Genomic DNA, 23,868 nt, shown 5'->3' on the forward strand with positions numbered 1-23,868 from the left:
ATTTACATTCAGTCTCCTTACTTTTTTTTTTAATGCAAATTGAATTTTCTGTTCAAAGTCAATAGGGACTGCTTTGGATCTTAAAACTAGTGAGAAGAAGCAAGTCTTTCATAGTTGATCATCTCACATTCTTGTTATTTTGTACAATGTATTCCTGGTTCTGCTGGTTTTGCTCAGCATCAGTTCATGTGAATATGTAAATGCCTTTCTAAAATCAGTTTGTTCATCATTTTTTATAAAACAATGATATTCCATTACTTTCATATACAACAACTGGTCCAGCCATTACCTAATTGTAAGACATCTACTCATTTTCCAATTCTTTGCTACCACAAAAAGAACTGCTACAAACATTTTTGCATGTGTGGGTCTTTTCCTTCATTTTTGATTTCCTTGGGATACAGACCCAGTAATGGCATTGCTGGATGAAAGGGTATGCACAGTTTGAGAGCCCTTTGAGCATAATTCCAGATTTCTCTCCAGCACAGTTTGAGAGCCCTTTGGGCATAATTCCAGATTGCTCTCCAGAACAGATAGATCATTTCACAACTCCAGCAACAATATATTAGTGTCTCAGTATATTTTCCCACATTCCTTCCAACATTTATCATTATTTTTTCCTGTCATCTTAGCCAATCTGAGAGATATGACATGGTACCTCCAAGTTATTTTAATTTTCATTTCTCTAATCAATAGTGATTTAGAGAAATTTTTCTTTTTTTAATTAAAAAATATTTTCAAAACATGTACATGGATAATTTTTCAACATTGACCCTTGCAAAACTTTGCATTCTAATTTCCCCCTTTTCCCCCACCCTCTTTCCTAGATGACAAGTAATCCAACATATGTGAAACATGGTGAAATATATGTTGAATCTAATGTGTGCATACATATTTATACAATTATTTTGCTGCACAAGAAAAATCAGATCAAAAAGAAAAAAATAAGAAAATAAAATGCAACAAACAACAACAAAAATAGTGGAAATGCTATGTTATGATCCACACTTAGTTCCCATAGTCCTCTCTCTAGATGTAGATGGCTCTCTTCATCACAAGATCATTGAAACTAGACAGAATTATTTCATTGTTGAAAAGAGCTATGTCCATCAGAACTGATTATCATATAATCATGTTTTGCCATATACAACGATCACTTGGTTCTGTTCTTTTCACTTATCATCACTTTGTGTAAGTCTATCCAGGCCTCTCTGAAATCATCCTGCTGGAAATTTCTTACAGAACAATAATATTCCATAATATTCATATACCACAATTTATTTGGCCAATCTCCAATTGATGGGCATGCACTCAGTTTCCAGTTTCTTGACATTACAAAAAGGGCTGATACAAACATTTTTGCACATGCAGGTCCCTTTCCCTCCTTTAAGATCTCTCTGAGATATAAACCCAGTAGAAAAACTGCTGGATCAAAGGCTATGCACATTTTGATAGTTCTTTGGGCATAGTTCCAAATTGCTCTCCAGATTGGCTGGATATGTTTACAATTCTATCAATAATATATTAGAAGCCCAGTTTTCCCATATTCCCTCCAAAATTGCTCATTATCTTTTCCTGTTATTTTATCCAACTTAAGAGTTGTTTAATGGTACCTCAGAATTGTCTTAATTTGCATTTCTCTGATCAATAGTGATTTAGAGAACCTTTTCATGTGACTAGAAATGGTTTCAATTTCTTCATCTGAAAATTGTCTATTCATATTCTTTGACCATTTATCAATTGGAGAATGGCTTGAATCCTTATAAATTTGAATCAATTCTCAATATATTTTAGAAATGAGGCCTTTAACAGAACCCTTAAATATAAAAATGTTTTCCCAATTTATAGCTTCCCTTCTAATCTTGTCTGCATTAGTTTAATTTGTACAAAACCTTTTTAACTTAACATAATTAAAATTATCAATTTTGTGGTCAATAATGAACTCCAGTTCTTCTTTGGCCACAAATTCCTTCCTTGACTTCATAGATCTGAGAGGTAAACTTTCTTTTGTTTTTCTAATTTGCTTATAATATCACTATTTGTGTCTAAATCATTAACCCATTCCCATCTTATCTCAGTATATGGTATTAGATGTTAGTCAATGCCTAGTTTCTACCATACTAGTTTTTGTCAAATAGTGAGTTATTCCAAAAGCTGGGGTCTTTGGGTTTGTCAAACACTAGATTGCTATACTCATTGACTATTTTGTCCTGTGAACCTAATCTATTCCATTGATTGACAATTCTATTTCTTAGCCAGTATCAAATGGTTTTGATGACCACTGCTTTATAATATAGTTTTAGGACTGGCACAGCTAGGCCACCTTCACTGGCATTTTTTCCATTAATTCCCTTGAAATTCTTGACCTTTTGTTCTTCCACATGAACTTTGTTATTATTTTTTCTAGATATGTAAAATAATTTCTTGAGAGTTTGATTGCTAGGGCACTGAATAAGTTGATTAATTTTGGTAGTATTATCATTTTTATTATATTTGCTTGGCCTACCCAAGAGCACTTGCTATTTTCCTAATTGATTGGATCTGACTTTATCTGTATGGAAAGTGTTTTGTAGCTGTATTCATATAGTTCCAGGCTTTGACTTGGCAGGTAGATTCCCAAATATATTATCTACAGCTATTTTAAATGAAATTTCTCATTGTATCCCTTGCTGGTGGACTTTGTTGGCAATATGTAAAAATGCTAACGATTGATGTGGATTTATTTTGTATCCTGCAATTTTGCTAAAGTTGTGGATTATTTCTAGTAATTTTAAGTTGATTCTCTAGGGTTCTCTAAGTATACCATCATATCATCTGCAAAGAGTGATAATTTGGTTTTCTCATTGCCTACTCTAATTCCTTTAATCATTTTTTCTTTTCATTGCCAAAGCTAACATTTCTACTATAATATTGAATAGTAATGGTCATAATGGGCAACTTTGTTTCAACTCTGATCTTAATGGGAATGTTTTTAGTTTGTCTCCATACATATGATGCTTTCTAATGCTTTTAAATAGATGCTACTGGTCATTTGAAGGAAAACTCCATTTATTCCTATACTCTCTAGTGTTTTTAATAGGAATGAGTGTTGGATTTTATCAAATGCTTTTTCTGCATCCATTGAGATAATTATATGACTTTTACTAGTTTGGTTATTGATATAGTTTATTATGCTAATAGTTTTTTTTCCCTAATATTGAACCAGCCCTGCTTTCTGGTATAAATCCCACTTCATCGTAGTATATTATCCTGCTGATAAGTTGCTGTAATATCTTTGTTAATATCTTATTTAAATTTTTGCATCAATGTTCATTAGGGGCATTGTTCTGTAATTCTCTTTTTTTGTTTTAGCTCTTTTTGGTTTCAGTACCATATTTGTGTCATAGAAGAAATTTGTATCATAGACGGAAATCTTTCTTTATCTATTTTTCTAAATAGTATACATAGTATTGGAATTAATTGTTTTTTGAATGTTTAGTAGAATTCACTTTGTGAATTCATCTGGCCCTAAAAAATATTTTCTTAGGGAATTCATTAAGGTTTAGTTCAATTTCTTTTTCTAAAATGGGACTCTTTAAGTAATTTGTTTCCTCTCCTTTTAACCTAGGAAATTTATGTTTTTGTAAATATTCATCCATTTCTGTTAGATTGTCATAGGAGCAAAATAGCTCCTAACTATTGGTGGTAAATTAACTCTTTTCGTTTTTGATGTTAGTGATTTGAGTTTCTTTATTTCTTTCTTATAATCAAATTAGCCAAAGTTTGATCTATTTTGTTGGGGTTTTTTTTCATAAAACCAATTCAGTTTTATTTATTAATGCACTAGTTTTCTTAGTTTTGCTATTATTATTGTTACCTTTGTGTTTCAAAATTTCTGATTTGGTATTTAAATGAAGTTTTAAAATTTTATCTTTTTCTAGCTTTTTAAATTGCATGCTCAATTTATTTATCTCTTTCTCTATTTTATTTATGTATCTATTCATAGATATAAAATTTCCCCTAAGAACTGCTTTGGCTGCATCCCATAGGGTTTTTGTTTTTTGTTTTTTTTTACTGTGTAAATCTTTTCATTTTCTTGGAAAAAAATATGATTGTTTCTGTGTTGTCATTTGACCCACTCATTTTTAGTATTAGATTATTTAATTTTCAAATGTTTTTAATCAATCTTTCCCTATCCCTTTATTGAATATAATTTTTATTAAAGTGTACTCTGAAAAGGAAGCATTTATTTACTATGTTTGTCTTTTTGCAATTGATTGGTTTTTATGTCCTTGTAACATGCCCTCCTGGCAGTTACAATTACTAGTCTGTCCTAGGCCTAACAGAGTACCTTTGACCACTGACCTTTGCAATGCCAACTCTACCTGGCTCGCCAACTCTACCTGGCTCACCTCCTCTGAGGCCTTCAAAGGTCTCTGGCCATGATTTCTTGAATCTATAGTTTAATAACCAGTAATGCGCTCAAGAACAGCCACGTGTAATCTTAAAAGCCTTTATTATACCTACTCACATAATGCCCTGACTTGTCAGCTCCCTAGTAAACACCTGGTCTGAAGACCCATGTGTTCTCTACCAAACTCCTTACCTCTCAGCTATCCATCAGCTTGGCTTGGCTACCCCAGGTTAGGGAGCCAGGTTAAAGAGCGCCAGGTTAAATAGAGTGACTGCTGAATGCAGTGGGTTTATAAAGGGCTTGTGAGGTCACACACACAGCCAACCAGCGAGAGAGCTGTCACCCATTATGCAGCTATCTCAATATGGACATGATCCCACCCACAGGGCAGTCCTATATCCACAGAGATTACTTCTGGGCCACTCAAATCTCCTGTTGCACTGTGGCACCGCCCATTTAAAGGGCCCTTACATGTCCTAATACATGGTCAGTTTTTGTGAAGGTACCGTGTTTTTTCTAGGAAAAGATGTATTATTTTATGTCTCTATTCAATTTTCTCCAAATGTTTAGCATATGTAGGTTTTCTGGCATTAATCTTTCTAGTTTCTTTCTGGTTTATTTTGTATTTAGATTTGTCTGATTCTGAGAGGGAAAGATTGAGGTACCCCACTAGTATAATCTTGCTGTCTATTTCTTCCTTCAACTGCCTTAAAAACTTCTCTAGGAATTTAGCTGTTGTACCACTTGGTGCATACACATTTAGTAGAATTACTACCTTATTGTTTATAGTACTCTTTATCAAGATGTACTTTTCTTCCTTATCTCTTTTAATAATGTCTATTTTTACTTTTGCTTTACCTGAGAACAGAATTGCTACCTCTGCTTATTTTAACTTCAGGTGAAGCATTCTGTTCAAGCCTTTAACCTTTAATCTGTGTATGTCTATATCAAATGTGTTTCTTGTAAACAGCATATTGTAGAATTCTGTTCTTTAATCCACTTCTTTGTTTTATTGGAGAGTTCCTTCCATTCACATTAACAATGATGATTACCAGCTCTGCATTTCCCTCCATCCTATTTTCTCACCTGTATATACTTTTGTTCTCTCTTTCCACCCTGTCTTAGCCCTATGGTTTCTTACCCACCCCCATTACCTTATCATCTATCACCCCTTACTTCTTCTCTTACTAGTATTTTTTACCTTCCCCAAACACTACCTTATCTTCTATCACCCTTTCCCCCCTTCTCTTACCTTTTTTCCTAGTGCTTCTGCTCTTCCTTCCATCCTCTGCCTCCTCTTTCTTTCCTCTTTCTCCTCCTACTTCTTTATAAGGTTAAATAAAGTTTTATACCCAACTGAATTGTTAAGTTATTCCTTCTTAGAAACAAAACTGATGAGATCAAGTTTCAGACAATGCTTATCCCATTTTTTTTTCCCATCAATTGTAACCGGTCTTTTACACCTCTTCATGTGAACTAATTGTCCCATTATACCTTCCCTTTACTCTTTTTCAAGTACAGACCTTTTCCCACTCTTTAATTTTTTTCTTTGATGTCTTCTCATGAGACTCTATTCACAATCACCCTCTTGTACCATGCGATAGACCTCTGTCTGCCACAGTGACTAATAGAGTTCTCAAATTACATATATTGTTTTCTCATCTAGAGATGTAAACAATTTAACTTTTAATTTATATATATATTTTTTCTCCCTCGTTACATTTTTTATGCTCCTTTTGAGTCCTGTGTTTGTAGTTTAAATTTTCTGTACAGTTTCATTTTTTTTTTCAATAGAAATGATTGAAAGTCTTTTACTTCATTGAAGCTCCATGGCTTCCTCTGAAAGATGATGCTAAGTCTCACTGGGTAGTTAATTCTTAGTTGTAACCCTACATCCTTTGCCTTCCAGAATATGTTATGCTCGCCTCTTTGATCCTTTATTGTAAAACCTGACAGATACTGGATAATACTGACTGTTGCTCTTTGATTTTGAATTATTTTTGCCTGGCAGCTTGCAGTATGTTTTCCTTGAGGTTGTAGTTGTGGAGTTTCACAACAATGTTTCTTGGGGTTTTCCTTGTATGATCTCTTTCCAAAGATGATTCAGAGATTCTTTCAATGAGTATTTCTCTCTCTGTATCTAGAATATTGGAGCAAATTTCCTTAATGATTTCTTGTGGAATGCATTTGATTATTTTTCCAATGAGGCATTTCACATTTTGTTTTATTTTCCAATCTTTTTAGTTTGACTAATTCTTATTGTCTCACAGAGCTATTAACTTCTACTTTCCCTGTTCTAGTTTATAATGTATGATTTTCTCTAGTTAGCTTTTGTATCTTTTTTTCCATTTGGTTAATTCTACTTTTTAGTGAATTGTTTTCTTCAGACTTTTTTTCCTTCTTTTTCCAAGCATTTGACTCATTTGACTCTAAAGGGAAGCTTGGCTGCGCTTTCCAAAAAAGCCTGGGTCCTAAAGTTTGTCTTCTGAGCTGGAACTAAAAATTGGCTCATTGACTTGCTCCTCTATTGAGACAGTAATGAGGATCTTAGCTGCTAATTTGCTGTGATTAAAACCCTCTCACCAGCTTTCCCAGAGTCTATCTGATCTGGACTGAACACTTTTTCACGCAAGTGAAACTCACCTTCATTGAAATTTTTTTCAATCTATCTTGAGCTGAAAAATGGTTTCATTTTTTAATATTCTATTCAGAAGCTTGGTTTCATATGGTTTAGAGCTTGAGCAACTCTACAAGTTCACTTGGGCCATAAAACCTAACTTCATCAAGGAAAGCAGTGTTCAATTAAAATCTCTGTGCTTATCTTGGTTATCAATTTCCAATAAACCACTTTTTTTCTATCTTTTTCTCCACAGAGTATTATTCTTAACTGAAAATAGCTGATCAGCTTTTCCTTCTCCCTATCATTACTCATCATTATCTTATCCATCATAGCAGTTAGAGCCTTCTGTTGATCTTCCCCATATTTTCAGCATAGCTTAAGAAAACAAAAAGATTTCCTTGTTTCTTTAGCTTTTATCACTATATCAAAAGCACACTAATGCAATATGACAAATTATAGATTTGCTTTTATGTTAGTTTACTTTGGAAATTTTTTACAGAATAAGGATGTTTCCATGGGTAGCAGAGACATGACCATGATTCATCCTTGAAGGATTTTCTTAGGGCCTTGTCATCTGGAGAATACCCTGCTTCTTCAATCGTTATCATCTCTTTATTTTGTGCTCCTCCAGGGGATTGTACCACATAGTACATCTTCATTAGACCCCATGACATGTGAAACTATGATGTATGTATGTACAGATGGATAGGAATTCTGAAGGCTTAAAAGGATAACAATATTAAAAATTACACATGCGTGTTAGACTATTGGTACAGCTGCAAGTTGATCAAGAATTCTGTAAAATAATTTAGAATTATGTTAGAAATATTGCTAAAATTTATCTTTTAGTCATTAGCTCAGATAGCTCATAGCAAGGGTGCCAGAAATAGATGATAGCAGTGATTTTACAACTGCACCAACTATGTTTGGATTAGGAGTTTAGTATATGGATATTACAATTGATATTGAGCAAATCCAAATGAACAAAAAAGCTGCTTGAAGGCATATAATAAAAGAAGTTTCCTGGAGAATGAATTAATTTGGCTAAGATGTCTTATCTAGTGATGTATTTACTCAGGCACAATTTACTCAATTCTGTTTAGCAGTTGGAAATATTTGATCAGTGCAAAATTATGTGCATTGAGGAAATTTTATAGAAAGGTCCTTAGTGAGACAAAGTGAATCACTCACATTTATATCTTGGATTTGTGAATTACTGCCAAGTGAGTCTTCCTCATTTTTGTGATACTTGAAAGGTTTCTATAAACATATGTCATCTCTTCCTCCACAGATACTGAGATACTGAGAGCATCAGTAAGAAGGAATGACCCATCCCTTTCTCTCTCTCTCTCTCTCTCTCTCTCTCTCTCTCTCTCTCTCTCTCTCTCTCTCTCTCTCTCTCTCTCTCTTCCATTCTCTAGCTTTCTCTCCCTCTCCCTCTCCTTCCTCTCCTCTCTCTCTCTCTCTCTCTCTCTCTCTCTCTCTCTCTCTCTCTCTCTCTCTCTCTCTTCCATTCTCTAGCTTTCTCTCCCTCTCCCTCTCCTTCCTCTCCCTCCCTTCCTCTCTCTCTCCTTCCCTTCTCCTCTCTCTCTCTCTTTCTCATTCTCTCCCTCTCTTTCTCTCTCTTTTTTTGTCTTTCTCTCCCTCCCTCCATCTCTCTGTGTGTCTCTATATATCTGTCTGCTTCTGAGTGTCTGTGTGAATGTATCTCTGTTCTCTGTCTATTTGTTTTTCTGTCTCTTCTCTTTGCCATAATATTTCACTATTATGATATTATAAATTGTTTTTGCCTTAAGCATGTTTATTATTGTTGTTGGCTTAATTTTGTATAAATGGAAACTCATAAGTGTGGGCTTAAAAGTTAAAATAATGACTAAAGTGAATTTCCTCACAACTGTTACCCATAGCTCCTAAGAAAATTTGAATATAAACTATGTAATGGTAGTCCTTTTCTGGTAATCTAGACTTACCAATAGGAGGACAGATTGAAGTAAGTAAGATATCCCAGATTTAGTCAATTTTTATATATACCCATGGGAGTGGGTATATAATGTGCTACACCTCACATAATCATTGCATGCATAATGACTGCAATCATGTAAGAGATAAGGACACAAAAATAATACTAATAATTGCATAATTATAATGTTTATCTTGTCCTTAATAAGAGGGAAAAGGGAAATTATCTTATGAAAAGTGAGGAAGTATGGATACTGATTGTTGCATATGTTATCAAAAATGGTTACTGTATAACTAATTTAATTATTTTTCTTTATAATAAAATAAGGGGTGCAGTAGAGAGCAATAATACCTATCATATCTGCATAAAATGGTTGAAGAGGTAAAAAAAAGGTTGTCAAATGTCAAAATATGAATATATGTTGGAGTCCACATACAAAGATAATAATACTGATTCACCAGTAGTAGTATCTGATCTGAATATTTTATACAATTCAGGGTTTTTATTTTAATATACTCTTTTCAGGCATCAATTCCAATGTTTGGTTTGATCAATATTTATGTTCATGCACAATGACCAAATTAGTTTTATAAAATAAATGAAATATTTATTTTTATTTTCTCAATTTGTTTCTTACTATGTGGGTGTTTAGATAATAGTTAAATGAGATGTAAAACATCAAATAAAAAGTGAGTATTTGTGAAATGCTTACTCTTACCATTTGGTGAGTTATTCTGAAAATTCTAACATAAGTAAGTAAGACATCCCCTAACCTCAATGAGATTGTGTTCTAAAGGAACAAAATAACTAATACTGGAAAGGGAGAAGTATGAAGATGTCTGAGAAATAGAATGGAGATCTGATTCTGGATAAGAAAAAATGAAAGTTCAAATTCGTCTTTAAGAATAGTGTGCATCATTTCAGGAAAGGAATCTTAGGTTCTGGTGAGGTAGTGGCAAAGAATTATGGTCAGAGAAAAAGAAATAGTGTGGAGGTTGCTAAAAGCTAATATTATCAGTGGAGAATGGTAAAAGGGTCTTGGACTTAAAGTTGGAAGAATTGAGTTAAAATCCAGACTCAGAAACTCAGAACACATGACACAACAACTCACCTAGCCTTTTGCTCTTCATTTATTTTATCCACAAAAGGAGGAGGTTGGACTTAATAGTCTTCATAATCCCTTAGTTCTAGATCTGTGATCCTTTCATCCAATATTGTTTTCTCATTAAAATATGATCTCCTTACTACTACACACCTCTCAGATTGGCTAAGATGACAGGAAAAGATAATGAAGAATGTTGGAGGAGCTGTGGGGAAACTGGGACACTGATGCATTGTTGGTGGAACTGTGAATGGATCTAACCATTCTGGAGAGAAATTTGGAACTATACTCAAAAAGTTATCAAACTGTGCATACCCTTTGATCCAGCCATGCTATATGCCAAAGAGATCTTAAAGGAGGGAAAAGGATCCACATGTGAAAAAATGTTTGTGGCAGCCCTTTTTGTAGTGTCTAGAAACTGGAAATTGAATGGATTCCCACAATTGGAGAATGTCTGAGTAAATTGTGGTATACGAATGATATGGAATATAATTGTTTTATAAGAAATGATCAGCAGGATGATTTCAGAGAGACCTGGAGAAACTTACATGAAATGATGCCAAATGAAATGAGCAGAAACAGGAGATCATTATACATGCCAACAACAAGACTATACAACGATCAATTCTGAAGAACATGGCTCTCTTCAACAATGAGATGACTGAAACCAGTTCCACTTGTTCAGTGATGAAGAGAGCCATCTACACATAGAGAAAGCACTATGGGAAATGAATGTGGACCACAACATAGCATTCTCACTCTTTCTGTTGTTTGCTTGTATTTTGTTTTCTTTCTCAGGTTTTTTCCTTATTGATCCAATTTTTCTTGTGCAGCTAGATAACTGTATAAATATGTATACATATATTGGATTTAATATAAATTTTAACATATTTAACATGTAACATGTATTACCTGCTATAGAGGGGAAGGGATGGAGGGAAGGAGGAGATAATTTGCAACAACAGAAGGCTTTGCAAAGGTCAATGTTGAAAAATTACCTGCATATGTTTTGTAAATACAAAGCTTTAATAATTTTTTAAAATGTTCCAGCCAAAAATAAAATAAAAAATATAAGATTAGAACTTATTGCTTGACAATTAAAAAACAAAATAAAATATTATCTCTTTAAGAATAGATTCTTACTTTTCCAATTCTATTCATTGTTATTAGTACAGTGCTTTTCCCAAAGTACATAATTACTAAATGCTTTTTCATGCATGCATCCATCCATTCTTCCATTAATCCACTTCCATTTTTGTCTCTTTTATTTTAAAGAAATAAAAAATAAGAAAATATTTTTTAAATGTTGCCATGTACACAGCAGAACATAACAAAGGATTCAAAATATAAAGTAATTGATTTCCATTTCAAAAAACTTTTATAATAAATAGTATACATTGTCCATCTTTTCTTTACTTCCTTATAGGTTTTTTTTGTTCTCTCCTGTGCACTTCGTACTTTATTTTTCCCACCCCCCCACTAAGAAGGCTACAATTAAGCATGGATACACAAATAAACACACATGTACACACACATTCATATATATATATATAGATGTACATATATCTATAATCATTCACATATATACACATATATGTTGAACTGTACTATGCTTATTTACATTTATCCTCTCTTTAGCTGAAGGTGGATGCTATCTTCTTTCATAAATCCACAGATTTTCTAAATTTTCTAAGCCACAAGCTCATCATTTCCTACATCACAGTAATATTCTGACCTTAAACTCTCTAGTTGTTTTAAATAGTCTAAAACAATATTATTTAATGTGGTGTGTGTAGAGTGTAACTTTCCTATCTTATATTATCAATTAACTCCATTCTAGCTTGAACTTTGAGATGATTTCTGATTCCTGCTTGCCCTTTTTTACATAAATTCTACTCACTAATCCACTTTTTAAAGAAATTACCATCCCAGTATAATAAATAATACTTCAAAGTCTTTCCTCTTCCAGTTTTCAGGTATCAGATTTTCCTAATAAAGCAGAACAGATTTTCACTGAACTAACAAGTTTCATGTTGCTTTAAAAAATGTCCATATCTGGACAGAAATAACTACACCCAGAGAAGGAACACTGGGAAGTGAATGTAAATTGTTAGCACTACTGTCTATCTACCTAGGTTACTTATACCTTCGGAAGCTAATAATTAATGTGCAACAAGAAAATGGTATTTACACACATATATTGTATCTAGGTTATATTGTAACACATGTAAAATGTATGGGATTACCTGTCATCGGGGGGAGGGAGTGGAGGGAGGGAGGGGATAATTTGGAAAAATGAATAAAAATAATAATAATAATAAAAAAATGTCCATATCACTGTTTCCCCCATTATTCTATTATTTATTATAACATTTTTCCCTTCCAATTCTTTTATAGGAGCTTCAAAAGAAAAAGCTGGGAAGACTATTTCAGGCTTGAAAGAAAAAGGTAATTAAATACATTTAATTTAAATTCAGTAACTAACCACTTTAATGAGCTCAATGTATTCTAGCCAGATCTTACATGGGTCTGAAATGGCTGTGTTTCATTCAATTAGGTAATAGAAAACATATTATTGTTTTTGTTGCTTTTTCTTATTACCATTCATATTCTTTCCCCTCCTCTAGTAGCCATCCCTATAACAACAAAAAAGACTCTAAAATTATAATATTCTTAATGAATAGAAGAAAGAGATGATCTATATAAACCTCATGATATAAAGATATAGAAGAAACCCACCTGGTTTCTATACCAAGCCTAGTCCTTCATTATCATTATACTGAATATTTCACTTCTCTAGGTCTCGGTGTCCTAAAGTGCAGCACAAGACAGTTGGATTGATGATCTCTAAAGTTTTTTTTTCTATTTTTTTTCTGTTTTAGACCCTCTTAAAATGGTAAATAATATTTCCATTCATATTTCATTAGGGAATTTTAAAAAGCAGAATCTATTCCATTAATCTTGATCTGTCATATTCTTGAGTTAAGTCTTGACCTCTATGCATTAGTCTAAGTATCTGAATATTGAAATCCATCTACTATTTAGCATTCCTTAGTCCTTATTACATTGTCAAAGACACTAATGTGACCAGACAGAAGACCATAATCAGAAATTTATTCACACAAAATGGTACTTGTATTTAGATAGACTAACAATGGACTTTTCATTAACTCTTAATGTGATCATTCTAAAGTTCTGTTGCTTTTTAAAGATGTATAATTCTCAATTCTTGCAAACTATAAACTCTTCTTGCCTTCTCACTTTATATAATTCTTGCCCAAGATTTTCTATAAATCCTTTATAGGGATGTCTCTGTAAAAAATGCTTTCCTCTAGTGCTTTTCATAATTTTAGTTTTGAATGATGAACTATTATCTTTTTATCAATAACATTTTTATTATCCCAGTTCCTCTAGATGGAAAGAAAGCATCTTTAGCTCATCTGTGCTAATAACCAATCATTTCCAAGATTCTAACTATTTTCTTTCAAAATGTTTTTATTTTTGCTTATTTTTCTTTCCCATTGTTGTTGCCTTAGTCATGTCCCCTATGGTTTATCTCAATGTTTTTTAATATAATGTGGAAAACATAACTTCCAGATGTCATCCTTTTACTATATCTTACATGCTTTGTTAAATATTCAGTTCTTTGATTCATTCTTCAGCTTAAAAATTCTAAATCCCTATTAAGTCTGACAACTTCTGACCTAATCTTACAAGTCTATCACCTTTATATATATAAAGGTGATATATATATATGTGTGTGTGTATGTGTGTGTGTGTATGTGTGTATATAAAGGTGATATATATCTCTGTGTGTATCACTATATATATACACACACACACACACATATATATGTATACTTGTGTGTATCACCTTTTTAATAAGATTATATAACTTTATATATCACCTTTAAATATATATAATATATAAACATAATATAATATATTATATTTATTATCATATATAATATATTTATATAAATATATAACATAATATATTTGTATAAATATATTATATATTTGTATAAATATTTATTTTATATGCATATAATATATATATAACTTTATATATCACCTTTTTAATAAGATTATATAACTTTATAAAATCTAGTCCTATCCTACTCATCTAATTCTGTCTCTTATGTATACCTCAAATATTCTCCATGCTTTTTTTTTCTTGGACTGTGTCATATCCTACAAACAAAATATTATTTTCCATACTTATTTCAGTAATTGTAATTGCATTCATATTTTCCCCTCAGCAAGTGGGTTCTAATCTCTCTCTTTTATGTATATTTACCTTGTCTTTTACATTTCAGGTCAAGTTCTACCTCCTTTTTGAAGCTTTCCCTTACAATTCTAGTTCTCATTCATCTCTTTCTCTTCTTTATTGTTGTCTTCCTCTATGCAGCTAAAAACAAAATTGATTTTGTTTCATGACTCGCCAATATTACCTTTTTTGAGACTCAGCTTTCATACTATGTGTATCTAATTACCTTCTATTGCCTACTTTTGTTTCCATGTTTTGTACAGATCTTTTAAAATATGTATGTCCAAGAGTTTCCTTTGTATCCATGTTGTCTTTTTAGGTGAAATCTCCCTTTTCCTTATTATCAAATTATTTTTCTTCTAGTCTTCAGAATTTCATTTTAAAGAAATTTGCCCCACTCCTAATTTATATTCCTCTATAGAATTTTAATCTATAAGATCATGTTTCCAAAAAACTAAGTTGTATATCAGGCTATGTTTGGCTTTCCTAGCTTTTTATGCTACCTTGAATTTTGGAGTGCAAATTTCATTTAGAAATACAAGAGGTAAGATCAATCAACTAAGATCTTAATTTAGCAGTCAGTCTAGGAGGTAATTATAAGCTCTCAGTAATTTTAAAAATCTGAATGAAAAGAAAGAAATAATTCTGTAGATAAGAGAAAGGAAATATTCTCTAAAAAAGACATGTAAATGGGTACATAGGAAAGTTATGAACAAGCTTGGGGTTTTTTGTGCGTTAAATTTGGAAAGTAAAAAAATATTATAAGAAAAAAGAAACCTGGGCATCTTCTATCACAAATACTAAGATGAAATAGTTAATTCAAAGGTTTTCTTCATATTCATTTCAATTACAATAACTCCTAATTCAAAGGAATCAAGTTTATATAATCATTTCTCTTATAGAATTTTCAACTTTTTTGAAAGATTAAACTATCATTTGTTCAGTACCAAAAATTATTCTGCTTTTGCAGATAGATTTCCAAGAAATATTTAAATAATTGAATCTCCATTGCTATAATATTATGCCTTTGTACTGGATCTAAAATATTTCCTTTTCTTATGTATGTCCTTTTTGTATTTTGGATGACAATTTCACTCCTCTTCCTATGCCTGCTCATTATCCCAATTTTCACCACCATGTTTCTTCCCCAAATTTCCTCACCTTAGTATTTTTCATAATATATAATACCTTCTCACACATTTGAAATTAGCCTATTTTGTTAACTTGGGAGGTCAAATTTGCCATTTTGGGTTAAGATATCAATCTAAATTATTTTATTTCCTGTACTTTTCCCATTAGTACATAAACACATAAATCATGATTTTTTGTTACTAGTTATTTTATTGAATTTCATTATTGTAAATTATTATCTCTCTATAGCTTCTTCTTGCATTATAACTATTCTATATGTTTTCTACCTATTGGAACATATAGCAAATTCACCCTATACAATGTATAAATAAAAGAAAAAATATTTTTGATAGCAAGTTTTTCCAGTGTTTTCATTTAGAGGTAATATTGCATTAAATGTATCAAATTTAAAACTCTACAAATCCTGAACAGAGAAGTATATAAAAATGTAAGAAGGATCATTTAGCCATCCTCCAAATAAAAACCAAAGTGGATCAAAATGTATAGTGCCCAGATTAAGACACATAAGTGCAGAGGAAACCCAATAAATATTTTTGTATACACATGCACATACACATACTACACAAGAACTGGCACAGTCCAATTGATAATAAGTTGGAGCCAATAAATTGAGTCAGGAAGAGAAAATTGAATTGAATAACATTTTTAACATTCATCATCTTCAACATTTTTGAAAGCTTCATGAACTAAGATAGAGTAATTAAGTCTCTAAACCAGGACAATAAATGTGGAAGGTGCTGATAGTACTTAAAGGGTTTCAGAATAAACAACAAACTTTAATACCAAATGCCAAGAAATTATTTAAAACATGAAGTTATCTTCCCAGACTTATCCTGAGCTGAATCAAACTCCTTCTTTATCCTTCTCCTCAAGCCTATAGGCTCCCTAGCAATATCCTCACTCATTGTTCCAGTTCCTCTGACACCCCTTATGGCATCATGTCTGCCCCTATTAAGCATGCTTAACTGAAGACAGAATTAGAGATTCCTAGTGATTTCCAGTAACCCCAATACAGTAAGGGCACAAAAATTTATAGGCACAGCTTTGATGATTCCTTAAATTTTTATTTTATTTCTTTTTTTGCTTTTCTATTACCTTTATTTCTGAGTATTTTCATCCCTACTCTCTACCCAGAAAGGTATTTATCCCTAGTAGCAAAGAAAAAGAGAAGGAAAAATTATAAAAAAAAATCAGCCAAACTAAAACTGACAGTATATATAACATTGTTTAAATTATAACCAACAACTTGCTGTAGCAAAAGGCTATTTGTTTGCTATCAGTGTTATCTATATGGATGCAATTATGGAGTAGCATGATTTTAAAAAGAATTAAAGTTATAATATTTATACAAAGTAAAGTAGAAAAATAAACTGAGGCATGTAAATATACGCACCAATGATAGCATACACAAAAAGTGGCATAAAAGTCTTCTTCAAGGACAAGGAGATGAGCTGATATGTAAATAAGGAGGGAGGAAAGAGGTGCATTGTTTGAGAAGTTAAGGTATTGTGATACTTTAAAAAACAACCCAGAGGAAGACTATAGCACATGGAATAGACACTCTATCATTTTTTGAATGATTTGGACAATAATCTTACAGCATGAAAAATTATGAAGGAATTCAGAGTCTACAAATGGCACAAGCTCACTGATGAGCTCATGAATCCATAATAAGTATTCCAGTATTTATTGGATCACAATTTGAGGTTTTACTGGTTTTTAGTTCAACATACAATTTCTGCCAATTGCATTATATAATCTCTGTCAGCAAAGAACAACAATCACCACAACAATAAAACAGTTATTTGGTGCAGAAGATAGTGTCAGACCTGGAATCAAGAAGATATATCTTCTTGAATTCAAATGCTGAACAACAACAACACTACCACATCTTCTGTCATTTTCAGGATATAAATTCTTTTATAAAAAAATACAACATACTGTTTAAGGCACTTAGCTTACATAATTTTTGATTTATGAAGGTCCAAAGCTAAGTTCTCATTTACATTCAAATAGATTTAGCTTCTGGAAAATGGCCTGTCTTTCCTGGCAAAATTTTGATGATTTTTGAAAATGTAAGTATTTCAACATTGCTTTTCATTCCTTTCATATGTGTAATTAACCTTTATTTAAAAAAAAATAAAAGGGATATTATGTGTTACAATATTCTAAAAGGTATAAAACATGACTTCTGAAAACTATAAGAGATTGTTTTTAAAAGCCTCTGGCCATCATGCTGTGCTCAGAATCCGAATATGGCTGTTTTGCTTGCTATTTATTGCTGCCACCATCCACAAAGCGTTTCTATTGGATTCCATTATATTTCTATGATGTGCAGTGCTTCTATTGAGAAGTAAGAATGTTCTACATATACCCAGTTCCTTGGGAATCTACCTATGTAACTCCATTGAAACTCATGCCAGTGTAATTGGCTACAATTTTCAAATACAAAAACGTAAATGTTATTCCATATCTTAAGGCACATTCTCCTATTGTATCAGCTCCAACACCAAATGAATTAAGCACATGAGGAAACAATATTATGTTAGGCTCTTTCCCTGGAATGATAAGAATCCTAAAGGACAAAAACTTATATGAACCAAACAAACATCACCCACTCTAAGCAGTGTCACTGGAACTCTGATCTAATTTATTAGTCTGCCAACACTATCTACATGATTCTATATTATACTTATTTTCTAAGCTGAGGGATAAGGATTTAAACTTTAGCAAGTACACATGACATAAAATAATTTTAATGACCTACTTATTATATTGTCTTTGGTATTTATAGTTCTGTTAAGGCAATGCAAATTATTTCAAGGCTAAACATTTAGATCTAGAAAAAAATAAAAGGATTAGAGAAATAAATATCTACTTTACAGGTTATTATGAAAAAAAAGTTTCTTGAAACAATAGAAACACTGAAGAAAAGGTTTAAGGTAAAAAGAAGAAAAAACATGATTCAAAGAAGTAGATCAATTAATATATGAATGAAAGAGCATTTATTAAGTGCTTAGTGCAGCAATGTGACTCAGTGGATGGAGTGCTGGATCTGGAATCAGTTCTTCTTCCTCAGTTCAAATAAAAAGCTGTATCCAAAAAGAGTAAGCATATGTTTAGTGTTTTGCTATTTAATATTTTAATTAATGGCTTGAATGTACCCAGAAATTGAATCCTTATTAAATTTGTGATTGATGAAATCTTGGAGGATAACTGAAATATTTGATGACAGTGTCAGGGTGTGAAAAAATCTCAATAGGCTAGAATGTTGGGTAAAGTCAAATATGTGAAAATTAAAAGGACAAATAATGCCAAACTCTATACTTGAATTTTGAAATCAATTTCACAATGCTAGATGGAGAAAAATGGCTTCCCACCCCACTTCAAAAAAAAAAAAAAAGAGATTTTTTAAAAAGTGTATTAAAAGGTCAGAAGCAGTCAAAAGAGTGATATAATGGAGGGGGAAGGGGGAGGTAAGCAAAGCAAAGCCTCAGATGCCAGAATTAGGACAAAAATAATCTTACTGTACTATGCTCTGGTAAAGTCACACTTGAAGTGTTGGCTTCTACTGTAGTAATCACTTTGTAGCTATATAAGTTATGGATTGCCCATGCTAACATATTATTGTGTCATCCATATAGGATGTCTAAACATATAGACAGATAATTTCAAGAGAGGGAATCTTGTCCATTCCTCCCTAGGGAAAATTGTAATCCCTGCCTGGAGGGAGCAGGAGAATGGACTACAAAGCTGACTATTCTTCTCCCTGAGAAGAGGTACTGGACTAGATATATGTATCTGCTATACATGTTGTCCAGATGTTGATGGTCAAGATAAAAGGTAGCAAAGAAAAATCAAAAAGTTCTATGGATTAGACTATACCAAAAAAATTATAATCTCTCTAGTTGGGAGTAAAAGATCTCACCTTAAACAGAGAGAGCTGCCTCTATTTTGACCAGAAGAGAAATTTCTAGTTTCTCAATCTCTCTCTGTTTTACTCTGTCTTTCTCTGTCTCTTTGTCTGTCTCTCTGCCCCTCTCTCTGTCTCTGTCTCTGTCACTGCCTCTCTCTCTTTTCAAACCTCTCTCTTCCTCCCTCCTTTTTATCTCTTTTTTCTCATAGAAGGATTATCTCACCTCTCCAAAAAACTTGTCTGAAAGACCATTTGTATGTAACTTATTGTGATAGAGCAGTTACTTGGTCATTCACAGTCTTTATTTCTTAAATTTATATATCTTTATATAAATTTCAAAATCTATTTTGTTAAACTGTCAGATAATGCTAAAACCATTTGTCATTTAAACAACCACTCTTCTTGAGAAATAAAAATGTGCACTGCCTATCTAATATTACAGATATTCAGTTTCATAATCTCAATGTTCTTTTGGATTTCTTATTCTCCCTTATAACACATATCCTATTAATATTATTTCTATTGCCACAATATCTTTTACATCAAACGGCTTCTGACTATGGGTACAACTACATTTGTGTTCAGGCCATCTTTCCTGTCACCTGTACTTTACTGTATCTTCTTTGAGGCAATATTCACTAAACATGACTTTGTTCTGAGCTCTCTTCTCTTTTTGCTCTACAATATCTCAGTTATTGATCTCATTAGCAAAAAATGGATTCAATGATCTTTACATATATGATTCATGAGTCTATGTATTCATTCTTTATCTTTCCAGTGCCTGAAAAATAATATTCACTCTGTCAGTCACTAAATATTTTAACTGCTTACTATTGCCAGGCATTGTGCTAAATACTAGAATTTTATAAATATGCTGGGGATGCAAGAAAAATAGACTCTAATGCAGGAAAACTAAACAGAACAGGGAGTTAAAAAAGGAGTTCCAAGTGTACGGCAATAATGGAAAAGTCCAAAGATGTCCAAAAGCGTATAAAGCAGGAAATCAAACAGAATAGATGCTTGTTAATGCTTTTTAATTGACTTAATTTGAACTATTGTGAGAACCTCTTAATAGGTCTCTCTGTCTCAAGTGCTTTCTACTTCTAATCAATTTCCCCATAACATTAGGGAATGTTAACATATAACATTTTCCTAAAGCAGAATGTCTAGAAAGTTACTACCCCATTCAATAAATTCTTTTGACTATCTATTGTCTCTGGGATTGAATATTTATTTCTCTGTTTGTCATTTAAAGCTTGCTACAACCAGGCTACAACCTACCTTTAATAGCCTTATTGTTTAATACCCTTATTATTGCAATAAAGTATATTACTTTCTTTCTTGCAATCTACAATAATTTCCTATCTCTGTGCTGTTGCTCTGGCTAGCTTTAATATCTAGAATTTATTCTTATTTTCCTCTCGTAGAATTGATTGGCTCTTCCCTCCCCAATTACCAGTGCCTCAAAAATTGAAAGTAACTTGTATTTATTCTGTAGGTAGTATTTCTATATGCTTCTTTATGTACATATTGTCTTTCTTTGGGAGTAAGTATTTTTCATGTTTGTCACTGAATTCCCTGTGCCTAGTCCAATCACTGGTATATGATAGGCACTAATTATGTAATGAATTAGTATATCATAACTTATTCATTATTTTAAATACTAATATAATATAAAATATTCAAATAATAATTTTTAATCAGCACTTTGTCTCATTATAAAAACCTTGCAAAAATTCTTATTTTTCATTATTTTTTACTATCTCAATAACTCATTCCTTGATACAGATGTATATTTTTATACACATATATGTATGTGTACAAATATAGTCTTTAGTTTCTAATAAATGTTCATTTTTTTCAGAGCCTAGTAAAAGGAAAGAAGAAAAGGCTACAATATCCCTAAAGGACAAAGGTAATGGGATATAATAAATTTTAATACTAGGTTGATTTTCTAATCCATAGCAAATTCTTCACTAAGGTATTTTATCATTTATTCCTTAATATCTGAAAACCTTAGCCTTTTTTCTGTCCTTATATGCTTTTAAGCAAATATAACAAGAATAGAATTCTTCTCTTCATCTTTCAAACTGTAGCAAAGAATGCCAAAAGAAAGAAAAACATTCTTTTTCCCCAAACTTTAATAGATTCATAATGTCTTTGAAATATATCCCTAATCTATGACTATAGAGGTACCATAAACTTTCATATGATTGTAAAGCTGGAAATTACCCTAAAAATTATCATTTCAATTAGCCTTATTATATGAAAGTAATTTGCAACAGGAGATAAAGTAAATCCACATAAGTCATCAGTATTCCCACATTTCACAACAAAAACTATAAATGACTATAGTAAAATATATCCCATTTAAAATAGCTCTAGAAAGTATAAAATACCTGGTGGTATGCCTGTCAAACAAACCCAGGAACTATATAAACAAAATTATTAAAAACAGATTTAAATAAAGAAATTAATTTTAATTTTTGTGGGTAGGCATGACCAATGTAATAAAAATAAAGTTTTTTCCCCTAAATTAATTTATATATTCAATGTTATCCCAATTAATTTACCAAAAACTATTTTACTGAGTAAAAAAAAAAAAATATAACAAAATTCATTTGGAAGAACAAAAGACTGAAATTACCAAAAGATCTAATTAAAAATGTAAAGGAATGAGGTTTAGCAGTACCAGATCATAAACTATATTAAAAGGCAGTAATTATTAAAAAATAATCTAGTACTAGCTAAGAAATAAAATAAATGGAACAGACTAGAAATACAAGTTAAAGTAGCAAATGGCTATAGTAAACTTGTGGTTGACAATGTTAAAGGTTTAAGATTTGGGAATAAAAATTTATTCTTTGGTTAAAAGCACTGGGGAAACTAAAAAATAATCTGGCAGAAATTGGTCATAGACCAATATCTTATAAAATTTACCAAGATAAAGTCAAAGTGGATGCAAGACAATATTGTTCCATGTTCTTCAAATAGAGATATTATAAGAAAATCTGAAGAACATGGAATAATGTCACCAATGATATTTTTGGAATTGAAAGTAAATTTTGATAAAAGAGTATGGTATAAAATGGATAATTTCAAATATATTAAATTAAAAAGGTTTTATGCAAATAAAATAAATATATCCAAAACCAGAAGAAAGGAAGAAAATTGAGGGAAAAATTTATAGACAGTTTCTCAGATAAAGGCCTCATATGTCAAATATATAAAGATGTTTGTGAAATATATGAGAACAGGAGTCATTCCCCAATTGATAAATTGTCAAAAGATATGAACAGACAATTTTCTGAGGAAAACAAATAAAAATTTATAGGTTTATGGAAAAAAGTTCTCTAAATCTTTATTAGAAAAATGTAAATTGAAACAACCTTGTAAAAGATTGTAAAATCCTTTTTCACTTATAAAATTAGCTAAAATGTTTGAAAAGGAAAAATGACAGATGTTGGAGAGGATGTGGAAAAAAAGGCACAAAAATTCACTTTTGCTGGAACCGTCCCAATCATATCGGAAAGCAATCTGGAATCATACCCAAAGAATTATTAAACTGCCTATACCTTCTGATCCAGCAATACTGCTACCAATTTATTTGCAAATATAATTAGGGAAAAAAGAAAAAGGACCTATATGTTCTAATATATTTATAGCAGCTTTCTTTGTGATGACAAAAAATTGGCTATTGTGAGATGCTCAACTGTAGAAGATTACCTGAACAATTTGTGATATATAATTGTGATGAACTACTATGCTATAAGAAATGATCAACTTGATTTTAGAAAATCATAATGAAGTGATTTTGGCTATTATAAATACCAAAATTAGCTACAAAAGACCTATGAATGAAGATGATAAATAGAAATATGCATAGAATTATTTTATACTTATATAAATATTTGTTTCAAATGGTATTCTTCTTTAGGGCAGAAAGTGGAGGAAAGAAGCAAAAAGAAAAAAAAGTAATATGATAACTATATATAAAAGGAACAGTAATTTGTAGTTTCATGTGCAATCATCTTTTTTTTATTCTACTATGTTATGGAAACTTGTTTTATTTCTTAAGTCCAGAATAAAAAAAATATATATATATATACACACACATATATATATACATATATACATATATATATTATTAAAAACTCAAAATATTTTTAAAAGAAAGTAATAAAATCTGCCCAGTTAATTTATAATGACAAGCAGGATTAGAAATGAGGTCTTTTAACTCCAGCCCAGTGTTCTTCCCACTTCATTTATTGCTTTTGCTACTTTCTTGTTAAAATAGACTTTGTTGTTAGAAGGTTTGCCATGGAGTAACCTTATCCCTTACAGCATAAATATGTAAGTAGAATCCCAATGTACAAGTTACTATGTAATCAATCAAACAGAATTTACTGACTACTTAATGCTATGCTAAGCACAACTTAATGTGTGTTAATCCTT

General features: G+C 31.6%; 1 protein-coding gene across 17 annotated transcripts in view; it reads left to right on the forward strand.

Annotated features, from left to right (window-relative positions):
• TRDN (triadin) overlaps window positions 1-23,868 on the forward strand; it is a 481,452-nt gene that overhangs the window by 368,874 nt on the left and 88,710 nt on the right. For all 17 annotated transcript variants that reach the window (XM_074309957.1, XM_074309965.1, XM_074309958.1 and 14 more), the window contains 2 exons: window positions 12,473-12,523; window positions 21,278-21,328. In XM_074309957.1, coding sequence (XP_074166058.1) covers window positions 12,473-12,523; window positions 21,278-21,328 — 102 coding nt within the window. The remainder of the gene's footprint in view (window positions 1-12,472; window positions 12,524-21,277; window positions 21,329-23,868) is intronic.

This window comes from Sminthopsis crassicaudata, chromosome 4, assembly GCF_048593235.1.
Source record: "Sminthopsis crassicaudata isolate SCR6 chromosome 4, ASM4859323v1, whole genome shotgun sequence".
NCBI lineage: Eukaryota > Metazoa > Chordata > Mammalia > Dasyuromorphia > Dasyuridae > Sminthopsis > Sminthopsis crassicaudata.